This window comes from Oenanthe melanoleuca, chromosome 4 (genome assembly GCF_029582105.1).
Source record: "Oenanthe melanoleuca isolate GR-GAL-2019-014 chromosome 4, OMel1.0, whole genome shotgun sequence".
Taxonomy (NCBI): domain Eukaryota; kingdom Metazoa; phylum Chordata; class Aves; order Passeriformes; family Muscicapidae; genus Oenanthe; species Oenanthe melanoleuca.
Genome location: NC_079337.1, coordinates 58,405,735 through 58,425,639, shown reverse-complemented (window position 1 = coordinate 58,425,639; position 19,905 = coordinate 58,405,735). Strand labels below are relative to the sequence as shown.

At 41.0% G+C, this 19,905-nt stretch overlaps 1 protein-coding gene across 1 annotated transcript; it reads right to left on the bottom strand.

The window, feature by feature from the left end:
* Positions 1–9,909: 9,909 nt before the first annotated feature.
* On the bottom strand, positions 9,910–14,750 carry S100P (S100 calcium binding protein P). The gene is made up of 2 exons (XM_056489860.1): positions 14,498–14,750; positions 9,910–10,707 (listed from the first exon to the last, which is right to left on the bottom strand). The coding sequence occupies exons 1-2, from the start codon at positions 14,633–14,635 to the stop codon at positions 10,558–10,560; spliced, it is 288 nt and encodes a 95-aa protein (XP_056345835.1). The 5' UTR covers positions 14,636–14,750; the 3' UTR covers positions 9,910–10,557.
* Positions 14,751–19,905: the final 5,155 nt, after the last annotated feature.

Genomic DNA, 19,905 nt, shown 5'->3' with positions numbered 1-19,905 from the left:
CATGTAAGGGCTTTTTTTCTGAGATGTGTTGAGTTGCACTTCTAAAATCTCCTGATACAAATTAAGAAATGATATGATTGACTATGTGTTTGGGTCATCAAACATCAACCACTTTCAATAACAAAATGGACATAGGATCTATCAGGATAAATTATATGAGGGATGACAGAAGATTGACTTAATGTGATTTAAGCATCAAAATATTACTCCATAAGAATAAAAATAAATTTACATCCTCATCCCAAATTATATATTCATATTGGTATGTATTTTGAATGAATGCTTCAATCACTGGAAGCAACAACGTTGGAGTTAGACCAACACTGAGGAGTTTGGAAAATCCCAGCTCTGAAAACTGTTAGAGGATTTGTAAGCAACGAGAGACATAATGAGAGATATTATTAACACTTTTTGCTTATTTGGCCATGCTGCCCGGGGGCCTAGATCAGGAATTTGAACCTCCTTTGAGTTGGGCATCATGCATAAATTAGAGCAGATCTCTTTAAATAAATATAAAATACTATGTTTAAAAACTGTTACATATTAAGAAATATGGTTGCTTTGTGCCTCCATCTATGTCTGTGCCACTCAGAACTAGTAACTCCTTAAATAAGGATTTTTTTAGCTGGAAAATCAACAGCAGAATAGGATCTGCCAAGAGCCAGGTATGGATTAAACCACAGGCTTTAGGCTCCACAGCTTCTGGAGCCACACAGTTACATCAGCATCTAAATTGTTTCTAAACTTAGGTTATTTTTACAAAAGAAGTTTAGATTTTCCTTCTATTTCTTTGGGCTTTGCTGCTCTGTGTAGGTAGGTCAGTGGCCAGCCTGTTGGAGCAAATAATCCTTGATCTTGCAGAAACCAGTCTGGGAAGAAAAAGAAGGCTCAAGCCTTGGTTGGAGGGATCATGTTAAGTGGAGCCAAAACCTGTTGGCACAGCTGTTAATTATAATTTTCATTTTTTTTTTTTTAGAAGGTCAAAGCCTTCTTGTGTCTGCTAACATTGCTTGTCTTTTGCAGAATCTTCACTTATCTCCAGGCCTCAAATTTCTCCATACGTCCCAAAATATTTGCTTTCAAGATTTCCCAGGCTGGACAGGGAAGACAGAGTCTGCTTCTGTCCAGTGCATAAGGCTAGAACTGATTGCAGGACAACACAGACATCACTGTTAATCCTTCAGCTGCTGGTTGTTCATAGCATTTCTTTATCCATGCCCTATGGAAATTAATACATCTGGTTTTATTTGGACAACAGTGAAGGGTCTGGATCCTTCCTGCACTGAAAGAGTAACTTCAGGCTTGGTTTAATGCCCTGAGTGGTGATTTCTCACCACCCCCCTCCCTGCCCCTGCCATCTCCATCCTTTCCCCATGCTCTCTGTAAGAGTACTTTTAAATCTTCCCACATCATCTTCTGCTGCCTTCCTGGAGGCTGCTGTGATTTCCAGCCCAGCAGAGGCAGACAAGCACTGGATGGACATGGGAGAGCATGGAGGGGAGAATAGGGGTTCCAGCTCATAGTGGAGGGTGGATAATGACAAGGGTGAGGCAGAATCCCCTTGTGGAAGAGGAGGGCAAAGGGCATGGGCAATTTGTATGTCTGAGGGACAAAAACAAAGCTAAAATTTTGCTAAATACTGCACTGCTTCTCAGAAGGTCAGATAAATCCATGCAAGGTAGGCAGACTCTAGTTAATCCAAAACTTGTGGCATCTATTTCAGTGGGGCATTGCAGACTTAAGCACCATCATGAGCAAAGCAGAACACTAGAAGAGGTCTAAAAGGAAGGTAGACATGGTCTCTGCTTCTTCCCTCAAGGAGATGCAGCAAAAACATGTTTCCTTATCATTCACAATTTCAGCTCTGAATACATCCATAGGAATCTATTTCCTTCATTTTATGCTGCTTCTCCCACTCTCTTTATCTTTTCTTTTCCTCTGTAAGCCCAATCTATTGTTCTCTCTTGAGGTCCAGAGCTGATGACTTGTTTGCTTCATTGTCAAGTATTGCTTTCTGTTTCCCTACTGGTATCCTTCACTTGTGCTTTGAAACAAAGGCACTATGCAAACAGAGAACAAACCATGTCCTACAGCAAAGCCCTTTTGTGTGTTATCATGAATTGTCTTCTATCACCCCATATTGTTGACTAACTGTGAAACTTAGTACTCTCTGCTATCCACTAGATTTGGGGATCCAATACTTTTTTTTTTTTTTTTTCCCCAAAATCACATTAAGGGCTTTGCCAACCAAAAATCTTAATCCCCACATCTTTATGCCAAGGTTCAAAGTTTGATGACCAGATATCAGCATTCCTGCAGGCAGACAAGAGGAAGGTCACCACTTCTGGTCCAAATACAGCTGACTTTTGATGCTGTTTGGAAAGATCATGTGACTATAAATTGTGACACATTTACCAGGCCTGTACTTGTGTTTTCCTTTTCATGTTCATTTTTTTAGATGTGCTTCAGTACCGTATCCATTTTCAGAGATAAAATACTTCCAAAAAAAGTCTATTTTTAACTTATTTTACAACACTATATGAAGCTCATGTCTTTAAAAAAATAATTTTTTAAATTTTTAAAAATAACTTTTAAAAGCCAAAATACAATAAAAGACTCCACAGGATGGTAAAAAATACTAATAATCAGTATTTTAATTTGAAGATTATTCTTTCCAAGAACATGTAGATTTAGAAGAAAGGGTGAGGTCATACCAGTATCTACAGAGTGCAGCAGCTAGTGATCCCCATTAAAACCTTTGGATTATAGATGACCTCCTGGAGTTACAGGCAGGACAGCTCTGTGCATCATCTCTCAGGACAGCAGCCTTCCAGGTGCCTGTGATTCCACAGCCCTGTTTCTTCTACTGCTCCATGTGAGATGGCTCTGCCTGTGCTGATTCTGCAGGAAACATTTCCAAGCCCAGTTAATGTAAAAGCCCAGAGATGCTCTAATCTCTGAGAGGCAAAGTACTAATGTGGCCAAAATTATGTTTTGCAATAGTAGAAACCTGTGCAAACCCACCTCCTCTTCCTGTCACCCTGTTGGGGCTCAGTGAGGTGGGTGGGTGGGTGATTCTTGTCTCCCCTTCCTGCCTGGGGTTGGCAGCCTCTCTCAGTTTTGGAGCACGTGGTTATCACTACCTGCATGTTGCTATCAGCAACTCAGTTCTTAATCCTCAGGGAACTGATCCAGAGCTTCCCTGAATCTCTCTTAGAAGTCTTTCCCCAGCTTTCCTGATTACCTAAAACATTCCTGTGGAGGAGAACTTCATCCAAAAGCATAATTGCAGAAGGAGACAGAGCCAAATGGACCCTGGACTTGCTTGGCACTGCACTTCCCAAAATAAAGATTAAACAGCTTTTAGTACTGTTGAACTGTCTCTTGAAGAGCCATCATTTCCTAATTAAAGGTATCAGGAAAATTAAATTATTTGTCCTCCTGCTGTCATTAGCACTGAGCTCTGCAGAGGACAGATTGCCCATAGATCTTTAGCTCATGCTTCTCTAGACAATATCCTCCAGAAAGAAAGTTAACATTGCTTCACTTTTATTGCTCTAAAACTGAGAGGGCTGCAAAACCCAGCCTAAAGCACAGCTTTGTTTTATCTGAACCCTGCTGCAAACCAGTCCATTAATAAAGTAATTGGGCATAGCCTGAGCAAATTGGAATCACACATTGCTTATATTCAGCTCCCAATGTGCTCATTCTCCCAGGGCTGAAAGACTGAGCTGCCATGCAGCAGGGTGGGACTCACCAGAAAGGACTGCCTTGTGCAGGCTGGACTGGGAGCCAAAACAGCAGCAGCCTCTGTTGAGAAGAGGACAGCTCATTTGCTTGTCTTTGGAGGACTTTGTAGGACAGAAATGCTTTGGTTTGTAATTTACGGACTAAACCACAGAGTGGCTTTCTGCTGAAAGCCTCCTTCATATTAGGGCTGGAAGAAAATAGGAAGGAAAAGAAGAAGGAAAGCAAGAAAAGCAGAGAAAAACAAGGATCTGGGGGAAGTGTCCTGTCCTGCATGTCTCCCTCACCCCACTCCTCTGCCTTGGCTTTCTGCTGCCCTTTGTTGGTCCCATCCCTCTCCAGCTGGTGGAGCTGAGTCCATCAGCAGGGCCAGGCTGGCAGCAGGGATCTGCTGCTGCCTCAGCACAGGGAGAGCTCACAGAATCTCCTGATGGAAAGATCCAGTACCTGGGTTTGCAGGAATTGCACTTATCCCTGCCAAAACCAGACTAAAGAGAACCTACCCCGAGATGATGCTGGCAACACCACCAGCCTAAGAAGTGTGTGTCTTTCAGCATCCCTGTGAGTTTGGAAGGTAAGCTAGCATATGCTGGACACCCAGCTGCATGTTCAGACCAAATATTCAAGCAGCAGCCCCAAGTTAGCTCTGGAAGGTGTTTTCCAGCACCCTAAAATTGCTGCCTGGGCTTTTCTTTTCTCCTAGACCCAGTCCCAGGCTGATCCCCAGGCTGAGCCTTAGGCAAGGTACATATGTTCTCCTCCAACTACAGAGACCTCCAAGACAAGCCTAGCATCATCCCTGCCTTACTTGGGATTTTTATTTACTTTAGATCTTTTCCAGTTCCCCTACAGCTGCAACTCTGGGTTTTCTCTTTCTTTCATCTGTTTCATTTGGGAAGTCAGTGATAGGAAGGAAGAAGTTGGTTTTCTCATGGAAAAATGAATATTCATTTCAGACAGCCCTCTTAGTACCTGCAGAAAGAGCAAGAGGGCACTGGGTCTTTGACCCTTTGCCTGTTCTGCAGATTTTACTGCTCAGTGTTGTAAACATATTAACTTGACAGATAGGAAATCTCACAAAGAGTATGGGGAGACTGAGGTCAGCACAGGTGAGGAAGTTAATTCAGAAACACAAAATTGACTTTTGTGATGTATTGGTGGCTTCCAGAACATCTCCATCTGAAACTGCTTGGTCAAAGCATCACAGACTTAAATTAGAGTGGGGTTTGGCAATGAGGAGAAAGAAGGATTTTGCAGGCTAAGAAAACTAAATACTTGAACATTAAAATGCTTCCAAAACAAACTCATAATCCTCTGTTTTCAAGCCTTCATCAGGTTTAAACCCTTTTAGGCAGCATGGCTAAAACTGCAGCAGGAACCTACAGGTTGCTTCACTTGCTGTGTTCTTGTGCTTTCCTCCTGGAAAGGAAGTTTCTGGCTCTCACAGCAGACCTCTGCTCAGCTTTCTTATCCATTTCTTTCCATGAACCTTTTCTTCTTTCTGAAGGCAACAGTCAATAGTTACCTAATACTACAGTGACCTATGTCTTCTTGTCATGAAACAAAAGAAAATACTATTGGCAATTGCATCTTATATATATTTTATATAAAAATTTTTGCAGTTATAAAATCAGGAAGAAAAGAAAATCAGTACATTTATTTGGATACAATGGAAAGGTTTAAAAGACAAACTCAAACCCATTTATAAAATATTCTGGTGCCTAGTGCTGCAGTATAATATAGTGTATACATCTATTGATCACCTGCTGGAGAGTAGCAGAGCTTTATGCTTTAAAAAATGGAATTTTCTCTCCTTTCAGATAATGAACAGCCTCCAGAATGGAGCTGTGACCCAGAGGTTTAAAGGCTGGTACAGGATTAAGAAAAAATTATTGACTAGGAAAGAAAAAGAAAGGAATTTGTCTGGGGAAGAAAATGGCCTGTAAAAGCTGAACAAAAGCATAGTCAATTAGCTGCTGGAATGACTAATTTCTGGGTGGGTGGATCTGAGCAGGCTGCAGAAACCTGTGTTAAGCCCCAAGGCTCTGCTCCCAGCACGTGAGAGAGGCACTCAGCAAGGGACCCAAAAGTGTGAGCACATCTGCTGGGGAGGTCTATGGCACACTCAACAGGGCATGGCAAGCTCTGAACCCCCCTGCAGTCATGAGCCTTTTTTAGCAAAACAGAGAGCTCAATCCTGCCCTCCAGGTACCTGAGCAGGAGTCAGCTCTTTTCACTTTTGGTTTAAGAGCTTCTCCAAGCACTGCTGAGGGTGAACGCAGGGGAGATGTGCCAGCATCTGCTGGTGTGGGCTGAGCATCCCCTGCTGCTCCACAGGGCAGGAGGAGATGCTCCCTCAGGGAAGAAGATGAGGGTAAGAAAGAGGAAGAGGATAAAATGATGGAGGAGATGCTGTCTCTCATCCTTCACTGGCATGTTTTCTGTGTAGAGAACATTGTCCAAGAGAGAGGACCAGAGAAGTGTTCATACTTCTACTGTTCAGTGGTTTGGGAACTCACCTGGCAAGAAACATCTTTTCAATTACTTGTCTGTTTCACACACATAACTGAAAATTTCAATTTCAATTGAAAATTTCGATTTCAGCTGTGTGTTTTGTGTTAAATAGCCTGTGTCAAATGACCAAAATTCCAAATGTGGTTTTACTGTGTCTCTGGGGCACAGACACCTGCAGGACTGGCCATGGACTCCCTCTACCAGGCTAGAGGGATGTGCTGCTTCTCGTGCACCCTTTTCAGGCCTGCTCAGCCCCACTCTGCCTGTGCAGGGAGTCATGTCAGGTGCCCTCCTGCTGTTTGTGCACACAGCTGGCGTGGGTGGGTTTCGCTCAAGGAAGGGGTTGAACACAATTTCCCAGCTCTTACAGGAGCATTTCTCAGTGAGACTGTTACATAAAAGACAGGTAACATCTCCTCCTCCTCCTCCCCTGCCTGCCTTCTGCAAGGAAACCAGCAGCTAAAATGTGTTTTGTGAGAAGCTTGATCTTGACACTCCAGGTCAAGTGTTGGAAGTGCACGTTGCTAGTGCACTAGGATGCTCAGAGGGTTTGGGGAAAGAAATCTTCCTGGCTTCAGCCTCAAACTGGAGTTATTGGGGAGATAAACAGTGTACTCAACCTCAGTGAACTTAGAGGTAAAATAATGAGGAATATTCCCAGCCAAAACTATAGCATAAGTGGCCATAAGTGACTTAAAGGTTAGGTAGCATTATGCCTGTTTTCTCCTGTGTATACACTCAGAAATTAGATATTAATATGTTGTTTCAAAAATTGAAGAGTGTTGACAGTAGCCCACTCTGTTTCAAAATGGCAACTACAGATACTGGAGTATTTTAATCTATAGAATTGAACTGTTGTTAATAGAAATTGATATTTTTTTCTGCATTATAACAATATCTATTGGCTCATTTGCTGCTTAGTTGACTTTCTCACTGCTGCCTTTAAGACTTGCTTAACTTGGAACTCATCACAAATGATGATTTCCCATAAAGTCATTTGCTGGTAATATATTTCCCCATATGTTTTTTCCTTTCAGATAGCCAAGACAAATGTGCACAAGCCACAGCTGTTAGCTTATATATTCCAAGCTACCTTTTATATTCTTTTCCTTTCCCCTACAGTTGCCTATACCATTTCTTAAATAATCTAATCATACACAAGACATTGAGGCCTAAAAGTTAAAATTAAATGGCAGGTATAAAACCAGGTCTACCATCTCTAGCTTGAACTTTGAGTTACAAAAGTTTCCTGAGTGAAGGAAATGCACAGTATATTCTGGATAAACTCTAGGTTCGTAGTGAAAATTAATAATACTAGGAAAGAAAATTAATGGATTGAAAGATACTAAAGTGACTCTGTTCAGATGCTTTTAGGTTAAATAATGTATTCTGAAAAGTCACTTTTGTTCTATGGTAAGGTGGGAGCTATATGTTAATTTCTTTTATTCCTGGATCATTTTCTCTCTGAGGTGTCATCAAGTTGAGTTTTCAGTACTACATTGAAATGAATATTCATCACAGAGTTACAGCTTTTGAAAAATCTGTAGGGAAAAGGAAAAAGAGCCCTGAACCCCTTTTCTTCCTCCTCTTCATGCAGCTCTGAATGTGCACAGCTTGGGTTAGCAAAGCAGCACAGAGCATCCATGTGCTCCTGGGCAAGGGCTTTGAGCTCTCCAGGTGTCCCCTGATGTGGGACCAAGGGCTCACTGCAAATGTAAGAGTTTTGAGGGCTGAGGGCTGCAGGAACAATGAGAACAATGAGGAGCAGCCCTGGTACTCCCTCAAGGACACAAAGGTACCTTTGTTCATCATGGTCAGTCCTCCTTTTGGGAGGTGGAGCAGTCACAAAGAGCTCTGGGCTGCTGTGACCAGAACTGCTGTGAGCAGTCCTCCAGCACTGGAAAAACCTACAGATCTTCAGGAAAATGGACAAAAGGGCATTAATGGCTGAGTGAAATGATGTGGATACTGGACTGGGGGCAGAAAGTTTATGAAATAAGAGTGAAATGTGGGCTATGTCACAGCTGTCACTGCTCAATAATGGGGTTTTAAAGATCTGATAGATAAAATGGAGTAAAAAGGTGAATCCCTTGGGTTTTCACCACCATCCTCTTTAAGATCTGTGTTTAAAAAAAAATTCAATGCTTTGGAGAACAACACTGCAATAAATTGCACAGGGAGTTTGCAATTTACAAGTAGGGGGAAACCCTTTCACAAGGGTGAGATTGGGCTGGTGCAGCTAAACCCTTCCAAAAGTTCAGGAGATGGAGCCTCTGCCTGGCCCTCAGCTCCTGCTGCTTCCACTGCAATCAGTAAAATGCCCTTGATTGGACTTATGGTATTTGTCCAGACATAAAATTGCCATTTTATTGACATAAAATGATGTTATGAACACTTCTGATTTTTTTCCTGATCTTAACACAGATTCTTTTCATTCTATCTCAATAATGATACATGGACTTTTGAGCTCAATGAGCAATAAAAAGGCTGCATTTAGTGCCACATAGTGGTAAAAAACAAAGAAATTCAGTGAAACTGGATATTCTGAAGCAATGCAGAACATTAGGTATTATTGCTAAATTTGTAAAAGTAAAAATGCATGTTAAAAAAATTATGATATACCAATCAATTTATGATATGTATCACCAAGATTTCTTTGTCTGAGGATGAAAACCACTAGCTAGATGAAAGTGCAATACAGGAAAATTTTGACTCTGTATTTAGAATTAGCTTGCTTTGCATCAAGCAGAGCATTTTGGTCTTTTATAGCCTTGACAAAATAGTGAGGGATGTGATAGTGGAATCAGCCCTTACAAGTGGCTCAGCAGCCACAGGGCAGAGCCATGCTGGATTAGAGCTGTAAAGATATCTCAAAAAATGTCAATAATATGGAGCAGTCTCTGAAGAAAAGGCTGGTTTGGGATCCTTGGGTTGAGAAGACTTTTTCACATTTTGGTTATGAGTAGATTTTTTGCTCAGGTAATGCAGAAAAATATTACTGTTGTCAATAAGGCAGATAATGGTTCTTCTGCAAGTGTAATGGATGTGTTGTAATTCCCCTCCAGCTATCCAGCACCAGAGCAAGCTAGATGAAACAAAACCTGCAATGGTTAAGATAGGCTGAGATAAACTAATAAGGCCAAATTTTCTCATCAAGCTCCCCAAAAGATGAATACCCCTAAACTGTGTATGTTTGTATGGGGTTATGAATGGGTAAAATCCATGGGGTAAAAGATTCAGGAAACACAGTGAAACTGAGCTCCTGTTCCCACTTTTGCTGTGGTACATGATCTTTCATGAGGAACTTGTGGCACCTCTACGTACACAGCACATTGGCACATGCAGTAGGTCAGGGAAATATTTGGCAGCTGGCATAGCATAGGAATATCACTGAACAGTACTGCTCTGTAGATAAAGAGACAAAATTTAATGCTTTTGCAGTTTGCATTGGGATGATTACCAGCAAAATTCTTCAAAATAAAGATTTGATTCTGTGTGCAGTTTGGTTTTATTTGCAGAGCTCAGCTGATGTCTGTCTATGTCTGTCTACTCTGAAAACAAATCCTTCCACTTCCCCACACAGACATTTTTCAGGTAAGGAAGCAACAGTTGCTGCCATTTTTGCTTTAGGTAAAAACACTATGGCACACTATTAAATTTATTTTAAACTAACATCAATATATTGGTACAAAAGTCTTATGGTGTCATAGAAAATAAATCTATGTGATCTGGATGAAGTGGCTCATTAGCACACAAAACTGCACAGAATCCTCCCTGTTGAAAAAAAATAGAAAAGATGTTTGGGGTTGTTTTGCTGTTTTAACCAAGAAAGAAGCTACAAGGCAGCCCTACAACGACCCCACAGCTGAGGGTACCAAACAGGCTCAGAGTGAGCCTGTCCTGTACAGCTGTGGTGGCACATGTATGGATTTGGGATGCATCCCAGAGATGCTGATGTATAAAAACAGCCTCCAGCTGATTCATGGATCCAGCAGCCTTTATTCTTGTGCAGCTTCTGAACTGGGAAGAATATTGAACCTTTTAGCTAAGAAAAGAATTTTAAAACCAGAGAAATGGAGAAACTACACAGTGTGAGTTAGTGGGAGTCGTTAAACCCAGGCTGTTCCACAAATGAGAAGAAATTAGCATTCAGGGTAGGGAATGAGCTCAGTAGGGTTTATTTTTACAGTCCAGTGTGCTTGCAAACTTCACAGCAATACATGGAAGGAGTGAAGGGATCCATATCACCAGCATATGGAGCACATGCAAAGACAGCCTAAGTGAGTAGTTTGACAACTATTTGGCTGCATTCTGCTCAAAATATTTGTGACAGCAGCAAGTCAGAGCTGCCACAAAGATAACAAATTCTTTGAAGTCCACTTGGGAATCTCCATTTTCATCCAGGTTCTTGAAGACTTTATCAATAGCATTCTTGTCCTTCCCAGACTGCAAAAGAGAAAGAGCAGGTTGAGGTGAGGTTGAGGTTGGGATGCAGAACCCCAATGCAGCAACTTCTCTGAACAAGGTCCTTGGCTGGGCTCTGGGCACTTGGTGAGGTCCTGTGTGGTCCCACTCTGTACAGCAGCAGTGAGTACCAAGAGCATGTGCTCCTGGGTTTATTACACCTGAGAGCTGCAGTCATGCACTGCCACAGAGAGGCATGTTTGCTACATCTAAACCAGCTTTTATCACCATTAAAGCTGTGTAGCACAAAGCCCTGACAGCACTACCCAGATTAACTAAATGCCATGAGTTCCCCACCCATTCCCCTGGAAGGGCTCAGCTGGAGCTCAGGCAGTTTGCAGTTTGCAAAAAGATGCTTTCCTGGGGCAAATGTCAAATTTAAGCTTCACTGAATACTTCCACCCCAGAAAATATGCAAACAGCCTCAAAAGTGCTTTGAGTGCTGCCACTGGCCTTCTGGCCCAGCAGAAGCTGCTCCCAGAGCTGGTGGCTGGGAAGGTGCTTCCTGAAGCCTGCAGGATGCTGAGCTTGAGTTAACACAGCAGGTCTTTCTCTAAATTGTCATTATTCTTTGAAGTTGCCATTATTCTGATGGAATGACTGAACACTGTCATCAGTCACAGCCAGAGTGGCTGGTGAGAGGAAAGCCCTGCTTATCAAACCTGACTTCCTTTTGTGATAAAGTAACCTGCCTAGTTGATCAAGGGAAGCCAGTTGATCTTTTTTGATTCCAGTAAAGCTTTCAATACTGTCTCTCACAGGATCCTTTTGGACAAAATGTCCAGCACACAGCTGGATAAACAAATGAGTAACACATGGCTCATGGGTGGGACAGAAAAGGAATGGAGGGATTATTGTGAATGGGGGGATATCAGACATCAGAATGGGGGAACATCAGACGTTGGCTCCTCAACATCTTAATAAATGGTTTGGACATGGGACTGGAAGGGATACAGAGCAAGTTTGGAGATGATACAAAACTGGGAAGAGCTGCTGACTCTGTTGAAGGCAGGGAAGCCCTGTGGAGACACCTCAACACATGAGAGGGCTGAGCAATCACCAACCATATGAACAGTACATGGGGAAGTTTGGAATTCTGCACCTGGGATGGGGCAATCCTGGATATATGGATATACTGGGGAGTGAGATGCTGGAGAGCAGAGCCGTGGAAAGGGACCTGGGGTCCTGGTCAGGGCCAGAGGTTGGACTCGATGATCTCTGTGACTCCCTTCCAACTCAGCATGTTCTGTGCTTCTGGGGTTCTGTGAACCACTACATCTCAAGGCTGATGTTAACCAAGGCATCATCAAATTAAAAAGTGCTCGTTTGTTTGTTGGTTGGTTGATTTTTGTTTGTTTGTTGTGGTTTTTTTTTGTTTTTTTTTTTTTTTTTTTTTTTTTTTTTTTCCCAAAATACATTAAAAAGAAAAGCATTTTACAGGAGGAGGGATTTTTGGCTCTGCTAATCTGCAGGGATTTTTGAAACTGCAATTTTAACATTAAACAGGAGATGGCAGAACAGACCTGTTAAATCTGGAAAATGTGTGACTTTGTAGAAGAGAAAAGATCTAATATTAGAAAGAAATGATATAAACTTTTGGAAAATGTCCACCAATTTATATTGGTCCACCAATATGTCTACTATTACTACCTAAATTTAAATCTGATGGCAATTTTTGATCATGATCTAATTAACAAAATTTCTCATTCTTTAATTTAATGCTTCACTTTAAATGCAGAGATTTTAAAATCACTAAAATTTGAACCATTTCCTTGTATTTGACTGATGAACATGTCTGGAATGTTTAATTAATTTTTACTTTGCAAATTACATTGCTTCAGTTTTAAGTGAATATTTCAAATTATTCAGGGAACTATATGAGCTAGTTGTAGCATCAAAATTTCTTCTGAGATGCAAAAATGGGAATTACCTTTTGGAAAATCTTTTTAACTGAGTCCAGTCCTTCAGTCCTGTGGTATTTATACCTGATTGATTCAAGACCTCTCCAGGCAGTTGTGATCTATGTCAGCTATAACCAATTCTAAGGCCAAAACTATTCATGAGTAATTAGAAAATACTTTTCCCTAGAATTTATTGAAAATGAAAAAATACAGATATAAATGGCAGGAAAATGCAGGTAGAACTCTATTTTTTTAAGTCAGACTTATGTTCTCAGTTCTTTTCCTGCAGTTATCAGTCTGGCAAGATAGGAACAAGGAGCATTGTTGTTTTAAATTTATTTAAAATATTGGCATTAAATACGTTTGTTTGTCTGTCTGTCTGTTTGTTGGTTTGTCTGTTTGTTTGTTTGTCTGTTTGTTTTTCCTAGAAGAGGTAAAGCAGGAAAGGGAGATGGTGACTGGAATATAAGTGGACAATTAGCTAATTATCTTCCTGGAAAATTCCAGTTTTTTCACCAGTTGTAGGAAATAGGTAGAGCCAGTAAGAGCAGCTGTGGGGAACTGGAAAAAGTGGAGCCAGGCCCCCAAAGAGAGTCAGGACAGACCTCTGAGCATCATCCCATTTGGTAGCTGCCTACTGCAGTGGCTCCCCAGCCTTGTTTAGACCAAATGTTGAGTGCCTGGGGTATTGCCACGCTGCTGTAGAGTTGTGGTTTTGTTGTTGGTTTAGTTTCTCTTTAATGGAAGTTCTGTGGGTGCCACACAGCTCCATGCTCAGCAGGACCCTTCTGTGATGCTGTTGGGTCATGAGCACCCCCCTGTCTTACACAGATTTCTCAGAAACATTGGAATACATCCCCTCTGAGCCACCCAGGTCCGTATTCTGAATATTGCACCTCTTAAATTTGTGAGACATAACTCCAGCAGGCGTGGATCTCATATGGTGAATTCTTACAGCTTGCATGGAAAGACACTGAACTGTATCAATGCCCTGGCTGCCCTGAAATAGTTGTTATAAAACCAAACTATGCTGGATACAAATACTGAGAGCCACACAAGAAGCATCTGATTCTAGACTTTAGCATTAAGAGCAGCAACAAAACAGTACAAATAGTGAAACATTACTCCAATGTGGAAAGAACAATGTATTTAAATATGTTTTCTGGATTTTTAGTGAAGAGAAACATATTTTTAAAAAGAATTTATATTGTCTCCCTGGCAGCTAAAGCTTTTACTAGAGTATAATAAGCACTTTGAATACCTACTGAAATGCATTTTATGATTACATACAAATTTATGTTGTGCAATATATATCCAGGTGTTCTTTTGCTATTAAAGACAAATGCCAAACAGTTTGCTCTGTTTGAAAAAAAGAAACAGATCAACAGAAAAATCTGTTGTGCTGGTGTATGCATCATTTTGATGAGCATACTGAAGATGTAGTATAAATACCTCAATGTATGTAGTATAAATACCTTGAGAAGGCAAATGTAGAAATATTTAGAGAGATTCCCATCTATAATCAAGGTCCTCTATTGCTGACAGCACAACTACCTTCACAGAAGTTGTGACATGAAGTGAGGTGATAAATCCAGGGATAAACAGAAGTAAGTGAATTCTGAAGTTGAAAGCTGATCTATTTCAAAGCCATTGTCCTGATAACTCAAGTGATGAATTTAGCAAACAGGGAATGGCCCTGCATATTAAAACCAGCTTTACACAGTTTGTGCAAAACCTTTTTTAAATTTCATCTTTTCCTACAAACCATTGCATATTTTTGTATGTAATTTCCCTAAAAATGTCCTAAAGACAGTTTCTGCAGGCTGCTCTTCCACCCCCTACACAGAAACGTTGCTGTGCTGTCCTCTTACCGCGAGGAAGTTGGGGAGCTCCTTTTCCAGCAGAGCCTTTAGCTCTGCTTTGCTGAGGGTTTGCCTGTTGCCATCAGTCCTTGCATACTGGTCAAAGACAGCAATGGTCATCCCCATGGCAGTTTCCAGCTGGGACATGCTGCTTCTGGAGCCTGGTTTGTCTTGAGCAGCACAGCCTCGGGGCTCTCTGGGAGGATGGAGCCTGCTCTGCTCCCGGGGCTCTTTATGCTTCTGTCCCCTCCAGTCAGTGGCTGCACACCCAGGGGACAGTTATCCATTAACAAACACCTCGATCTGGAGTGCACACCTCTGTGCCAACACCTTTTCCAAACTAAAGATTTCTTGCCCTGGTGTGACTGGCACAACCTGTTGCTCACCAGTAGAAACCAGCCTCTCCTTCAAGGTACACAGCATGACTAACAAACGAAAATCAGATTTGGTTATTGGCTGTTTGCTCAAGATTTGTTCTTTCAGATATCCCTGTGGGACCAGACGGGTGGCAGCCCAGTTTTGGTGCAGTATCAGCCTGCTCAGAAGGAAGACAAGCATCTCACCTCTCCCTCACCTCCACAGTTAGGGACTGTGAGGGGCTGCAGACTTGGACTGCTCTCTCTGCCACACCAAGGACCTTGTAACAACCACAGAAATCACTAGCACACACTTGGGGTGGGATTTGCTGGGGCAAAAGTGGAGATCTGCCATGCAGACAGCTAACACAGTCCTCCTGGTCTTGTGCTCAGTCCATGGCAGATGTCTCAAATGAGTTTTATGAACCAGCATCTCTCCACAGCCAGCAAAGGGAGCCCTGCATCTGCCCAGGGCCAGCAAAGGGAGCCCTGCAGAGCTGCTCCACAAAGAACTTGCTCAGGCAGAGATATCTGAAGCAATAAATCTGATACTTGAGCAAACAGCCAGTATCAAAATCCATCTTCATCTGCAGTAAAATAACTTGCTATTTACTTTATGCAGCACAAATTTTTCAATAAAATGACTTGTACTGAAAGCAAAAGGTCACTCTCAAGTCCTGTGTCCCTCTGTGGCTTTTGATGAACTTTGTGATTTGCTTGTAGAGGGAGGTCCCCCATCATTAGACACCCAGCTGGCTGGACTCACACTCCACAGAGCAGAGCTGTTTGAGCTCTGTGCTGGGAGCTGGGTGGCACCAGGACAGTGGGAGCCCAGCTGGTGGAAGCTAATCAGCTACAGCCATGCTGAGTTTTGAATAAGTTCTGATTTCTGGCTAAACACAGGGTAACTTGACCTCTGTCAACTCCAGGTGCCTACACCGGACCTGGAGGAGCTCATTTGAGGTGGGTGACATCTAGGGTATGCAGATGGACACACTCTGAGCAAATTGTTTGGAGGAACCTCTTAAAACTGGGGCATTGGGCATGAATAATGCTGATGGACATCAGGGTGCTGTGTTCTCTGTAGAAGACCCTGACTATGGATTCCCAAAATTAAACCTGAGTTTGGATATCTTTGAGCATCTTTGAAGATGCTCACAGATAACTTTCCACTCATAATATGCTATAGACAAATTAGCAAAAATTGGTTTTTAATGAAGTAAAACTTTAACAATTAAACTCCTTTCTCCCAAATGCTTATAGGCACCTGTTCCCCAGGTAAAATCTGTCCTCTAACATCAACAATATCTCAGAGCAAGACTATATATCCCATGTATGTAGAAATCTAGAACCATTCTGAAACAAAGCCCCTATGATTTCCTGTCTTACATTTTCCAGCAAGTGATTTTGCATTTCCCAAAATATCACAGCAGCACCTAAGGCTGTATACTTTATTCAAACAGTTCATGAGAATTATTTGTTCCTGACTTCAACCTTATGACATAGTTGCAACTGATTTTTGTTATAGAGATAGGGATTTTAAGTAAAGTTTGAAATTTTTAAATTAAAGTACATGTTGAAATCTGTGGGGTTTCTATAGAAGAGGAAACAAGGATAGAGCAAACAACTGGCCCTTGGCAGCTATGAGCATGATCTGGTCTTTGCACACACATACACAGTGCAGTCATTGGTGTGTCAAGTGCCAGGGACTTTTCTTTGTCCTTTTCTGACATGTATCTGTAACATGAATATTAAATATGGCCAGTAAAGAAAAATCAATTCCTCTCTCTAAAGGAAAAAAAATTAAAATGTTTGTTTCATGCATTTTTATGACTTTGAGTCATGAACATCTGTGTTAGCTATACAGAAGGAAAGAAGTGTTCCCAAAAGGGCAGAGAGGGAGATCAGCTCAGTCAACAGGATGTGTCAGTGTGTCCACAGCTCTGCCCTGTAACATGGCAGAGAGGCGTTCTCACACATTTCCTCTGCACACGTAGGTGACTCACAGTTTTTGATGATATGGCTGCAAAAGTGCTAAAACACAGAATAAACCACAGGCCTTGAATTTCTACTAACGGAAAGGTCACCATGGTAGTGCTGCCTGGTTGGGTTTCTTTATTTTTAATGTGTATTTTATCTGTATTCATGTATGTGCATCACATCAGTACTGCTCAGAGTTTTCTATTCACACTTTCTGTGCTGTTTAAATATTTTCTGATGATTTGTTTGTCATTAAAAATAGGAGCTTTATCCACACAGCACAGACTATTACAGTTGTTTGCAAAACCAAAACAGAGTACAAATAGAAGGCCCACACAGGAGAGCTGGCAGTGTTTTGATGCCAACCCATCTGTCTAGCTCCCCACTGAGAAAAGCCATTTCTGTGGGCTTGTTTAAATTTTGTATTATAATTATAATGTAAATAATATTCATTATTTGCTTCTTTCAGGTTTCTTTATTTGAAGAATAGTATAGGCAACAGTTTGGATGAGCATTTACTGTGTTTATTCAGAATTAGGTCTTGCTGTTCCTAACATGGACCAAAAGTTTCAATTCTATATGTGGTACAAATGTGGACTGTCACACACATAATTTTCAAACCCCATTCAGGTGTAGCCCAATTTTATGGCATTTGGTTGGATATTCAGGCTTACATGAGATTTGTGTGACTGTGCTGATATTCTCTTAGAGAATAAATTTTATTCCATGCTCTTTGAAGCAGTGTCTGTTTTGGAAAAGTCTGAAGAAATAGATTTATAGTTCTATTGTAAAGGTCCATTTGTGTCACAGCCAGATGAATAGTTGAAATGGGATAGCTGAAACTTCTACCAGAGCTTTTCATCCCTTGCATCTTATTCTTAAAGGTGCAGGAAGCTGAGAACATGAGAAGGACTTTTTGACAATTTCCACAAATCTGTTATGTATCTGGATGGAAGAAGCACAGGAGGAAGAAAACATAATCTGAAAATATGAACTTGTTATTTTTCTTGTTTCTTGGCAGCAGTATGAAAAGCAATTAATTTTTCTCTTAGCAAGAGAGTAACATCTGAACAATAAACAAACATTTCATTTTCCACATTGAGATAAAATTATCAAACTCCCTGAATTTTCCAGTGTCCTGGATAGTCTGTTGAACTTCAAGTATCAACACACTTCATTTACTTTGCACTGCTTCTCAAAATTTTCTGCAAGTCTGGTTAACAGCTTTTAAAAGTAATTTCATTTCCACAATACACAGTGAATTTATTTACATCTAGTGAGCAAATGATTCAATTACTGCATTGTATTGTAAAAAAAGTAACAAGAGGCCCTGGTGGGGCACAGGCAGAAGAGGAGTTCATACAAGCACAGTGTTCTATTCAGTGGCACACTATACAGGTTCTGTTAATTAGAGACAGACCAGTTTTCATTGTTTTATTATCATTTACTTCTCAGAATATCCTTTAAATGTATTTTTAAAACATATTTCATAATTTCACATACCATTTCACAGAAGTTTAAAGGCAGGTAAAGCAGATAAGATTAAGGCCAGCTAACTGGCTGTGTGATTTCCTCAGCTGAGAGTTGGAGTGAATAACACTCTCATCTGGCAAAGCTGTGCCAGGGGACACACACTTTCAGCACTGCATAGTGACTTCAATCAAACACATTTATTAGTGCATGAGACATAGCCACATTAGACTGTAAAATCAATGAATATATTTATAGCCAATAAATTAATATTTGCAGAGTAAACACTTCTGTCTAGTTTTATTCCCCATTTGAATAATTTCCTGGATGCCATTCTTTGCAGGGTTCTTTTATACTTCAGTTTTAAGGTTCTTGATATTAGGTCCTCAAAAAATCCTTTTTATTTTTAGTTGTAATGACAGAAAAAGAGGTCACACCCTAAGGTAACTGAATGTTGTCCACACAAGTGCTGTAGTTTCTAAATCCATGATTCCTCAGCCAGTCTCACACCAGCAGCCCAAGTGTCTTTTGCTCTACTTTAACACCTGTGTAAAATCCTACTCAGCTGTCAGCCAAGCCTGCTGAGCTGTGGTCAGCATAGTAAAAAGCTGGCCTATGGCATGGTCAAAAAAAAAAAATAGGGGAAAAAGAAGAAAAGAGAAAGGAAAAGAAAAACAAAGAGAAAAAGAAAAAGATGAAAAATCAGAAAGGGTCAGAAACAGCTATGAAGGAGAATGGTTGTTCTGTGACACTTAAAGCAACTGAGTAAACTTTTAAAGGAACTTCCTATTCGTTATACAGAGGTACAACACCCAGAAATGAACAAGCCAATTCTACAAAAGTTCTCAAGTTCTACTGTATGAAGGGAGGAATATTGTGGGTCTAATAAGCTGTCATTGTTAAGCATGAATTAAGCATTGTATAAAATAAAAATTCTGAGAGGAAGGAATCCCTAAGACAAAGTTGTTTAATGTTGAGTGTCCATGCAGGAAACACATCAAAGAAATGCCTATGTATTCCCCTTTTTAAGAATTTTTTTTTTCACTTTGAAATTTTAATTTATGTGCACACTGGGGATATGAGTAGGATTGACCTACTATCCCAGAATTGTGTGTAAAGTGAGGTGATATCCATAGATGCCACCAGGAAGATTTACAAGGCAAGCTGATGGAGTGGAAGTTCCCCAGGCACATACATTTGACAGAGCTGGCTGCTTTCAGTTTCCTGAAAGCAATCACAGTGTAGTGCAACTGATAAGGAGTGGGGCTTTTCCAGCAGTTCTGGCACTGCTAACTGAGCAGGAAACTCTGGGCTCAGAAATACTGCAAGCAGAGGGGGGGAATGGAGCTAGAGCCTGCTTTTGTAACAGATCATTTAACTTCAGATTTCACTTATCAGGAAAAGAGAAGAGCTCTTATTTTCCTTTTCACCAATAGGAAAATAAAAAATGACCTGCACAGAAGTGGGAGAATTCTTTGTTTTGGAGAGGGGAATCCAACCACGAATAGAGTCTTACCTAGAAGACAGGATGCTTAACTGTGTTGAGAAAATGTGCTCAGAAATAAAAATAGTGGAACTGCATTATTTTGGCCAAAATTTATCCTTTGAATG

Excerpts from the sequence above, each read along its gene's own strand:
- S100P (XM_056489860.1), bottom strand. The coding sequence starts at position 14,635 with ATGTCCCAGCTGGAAACTGCCATGGGGATGACCATTGCTGTCTTTGAC. Across the intron at positions 10,708-14,497 it reads AGCTCCCCAACTTCCTCGCG|TCTGGGAAGGACAAGAATGC; the intron begins GTAAGAGGACAG and ends TCTCTTTTGCAG.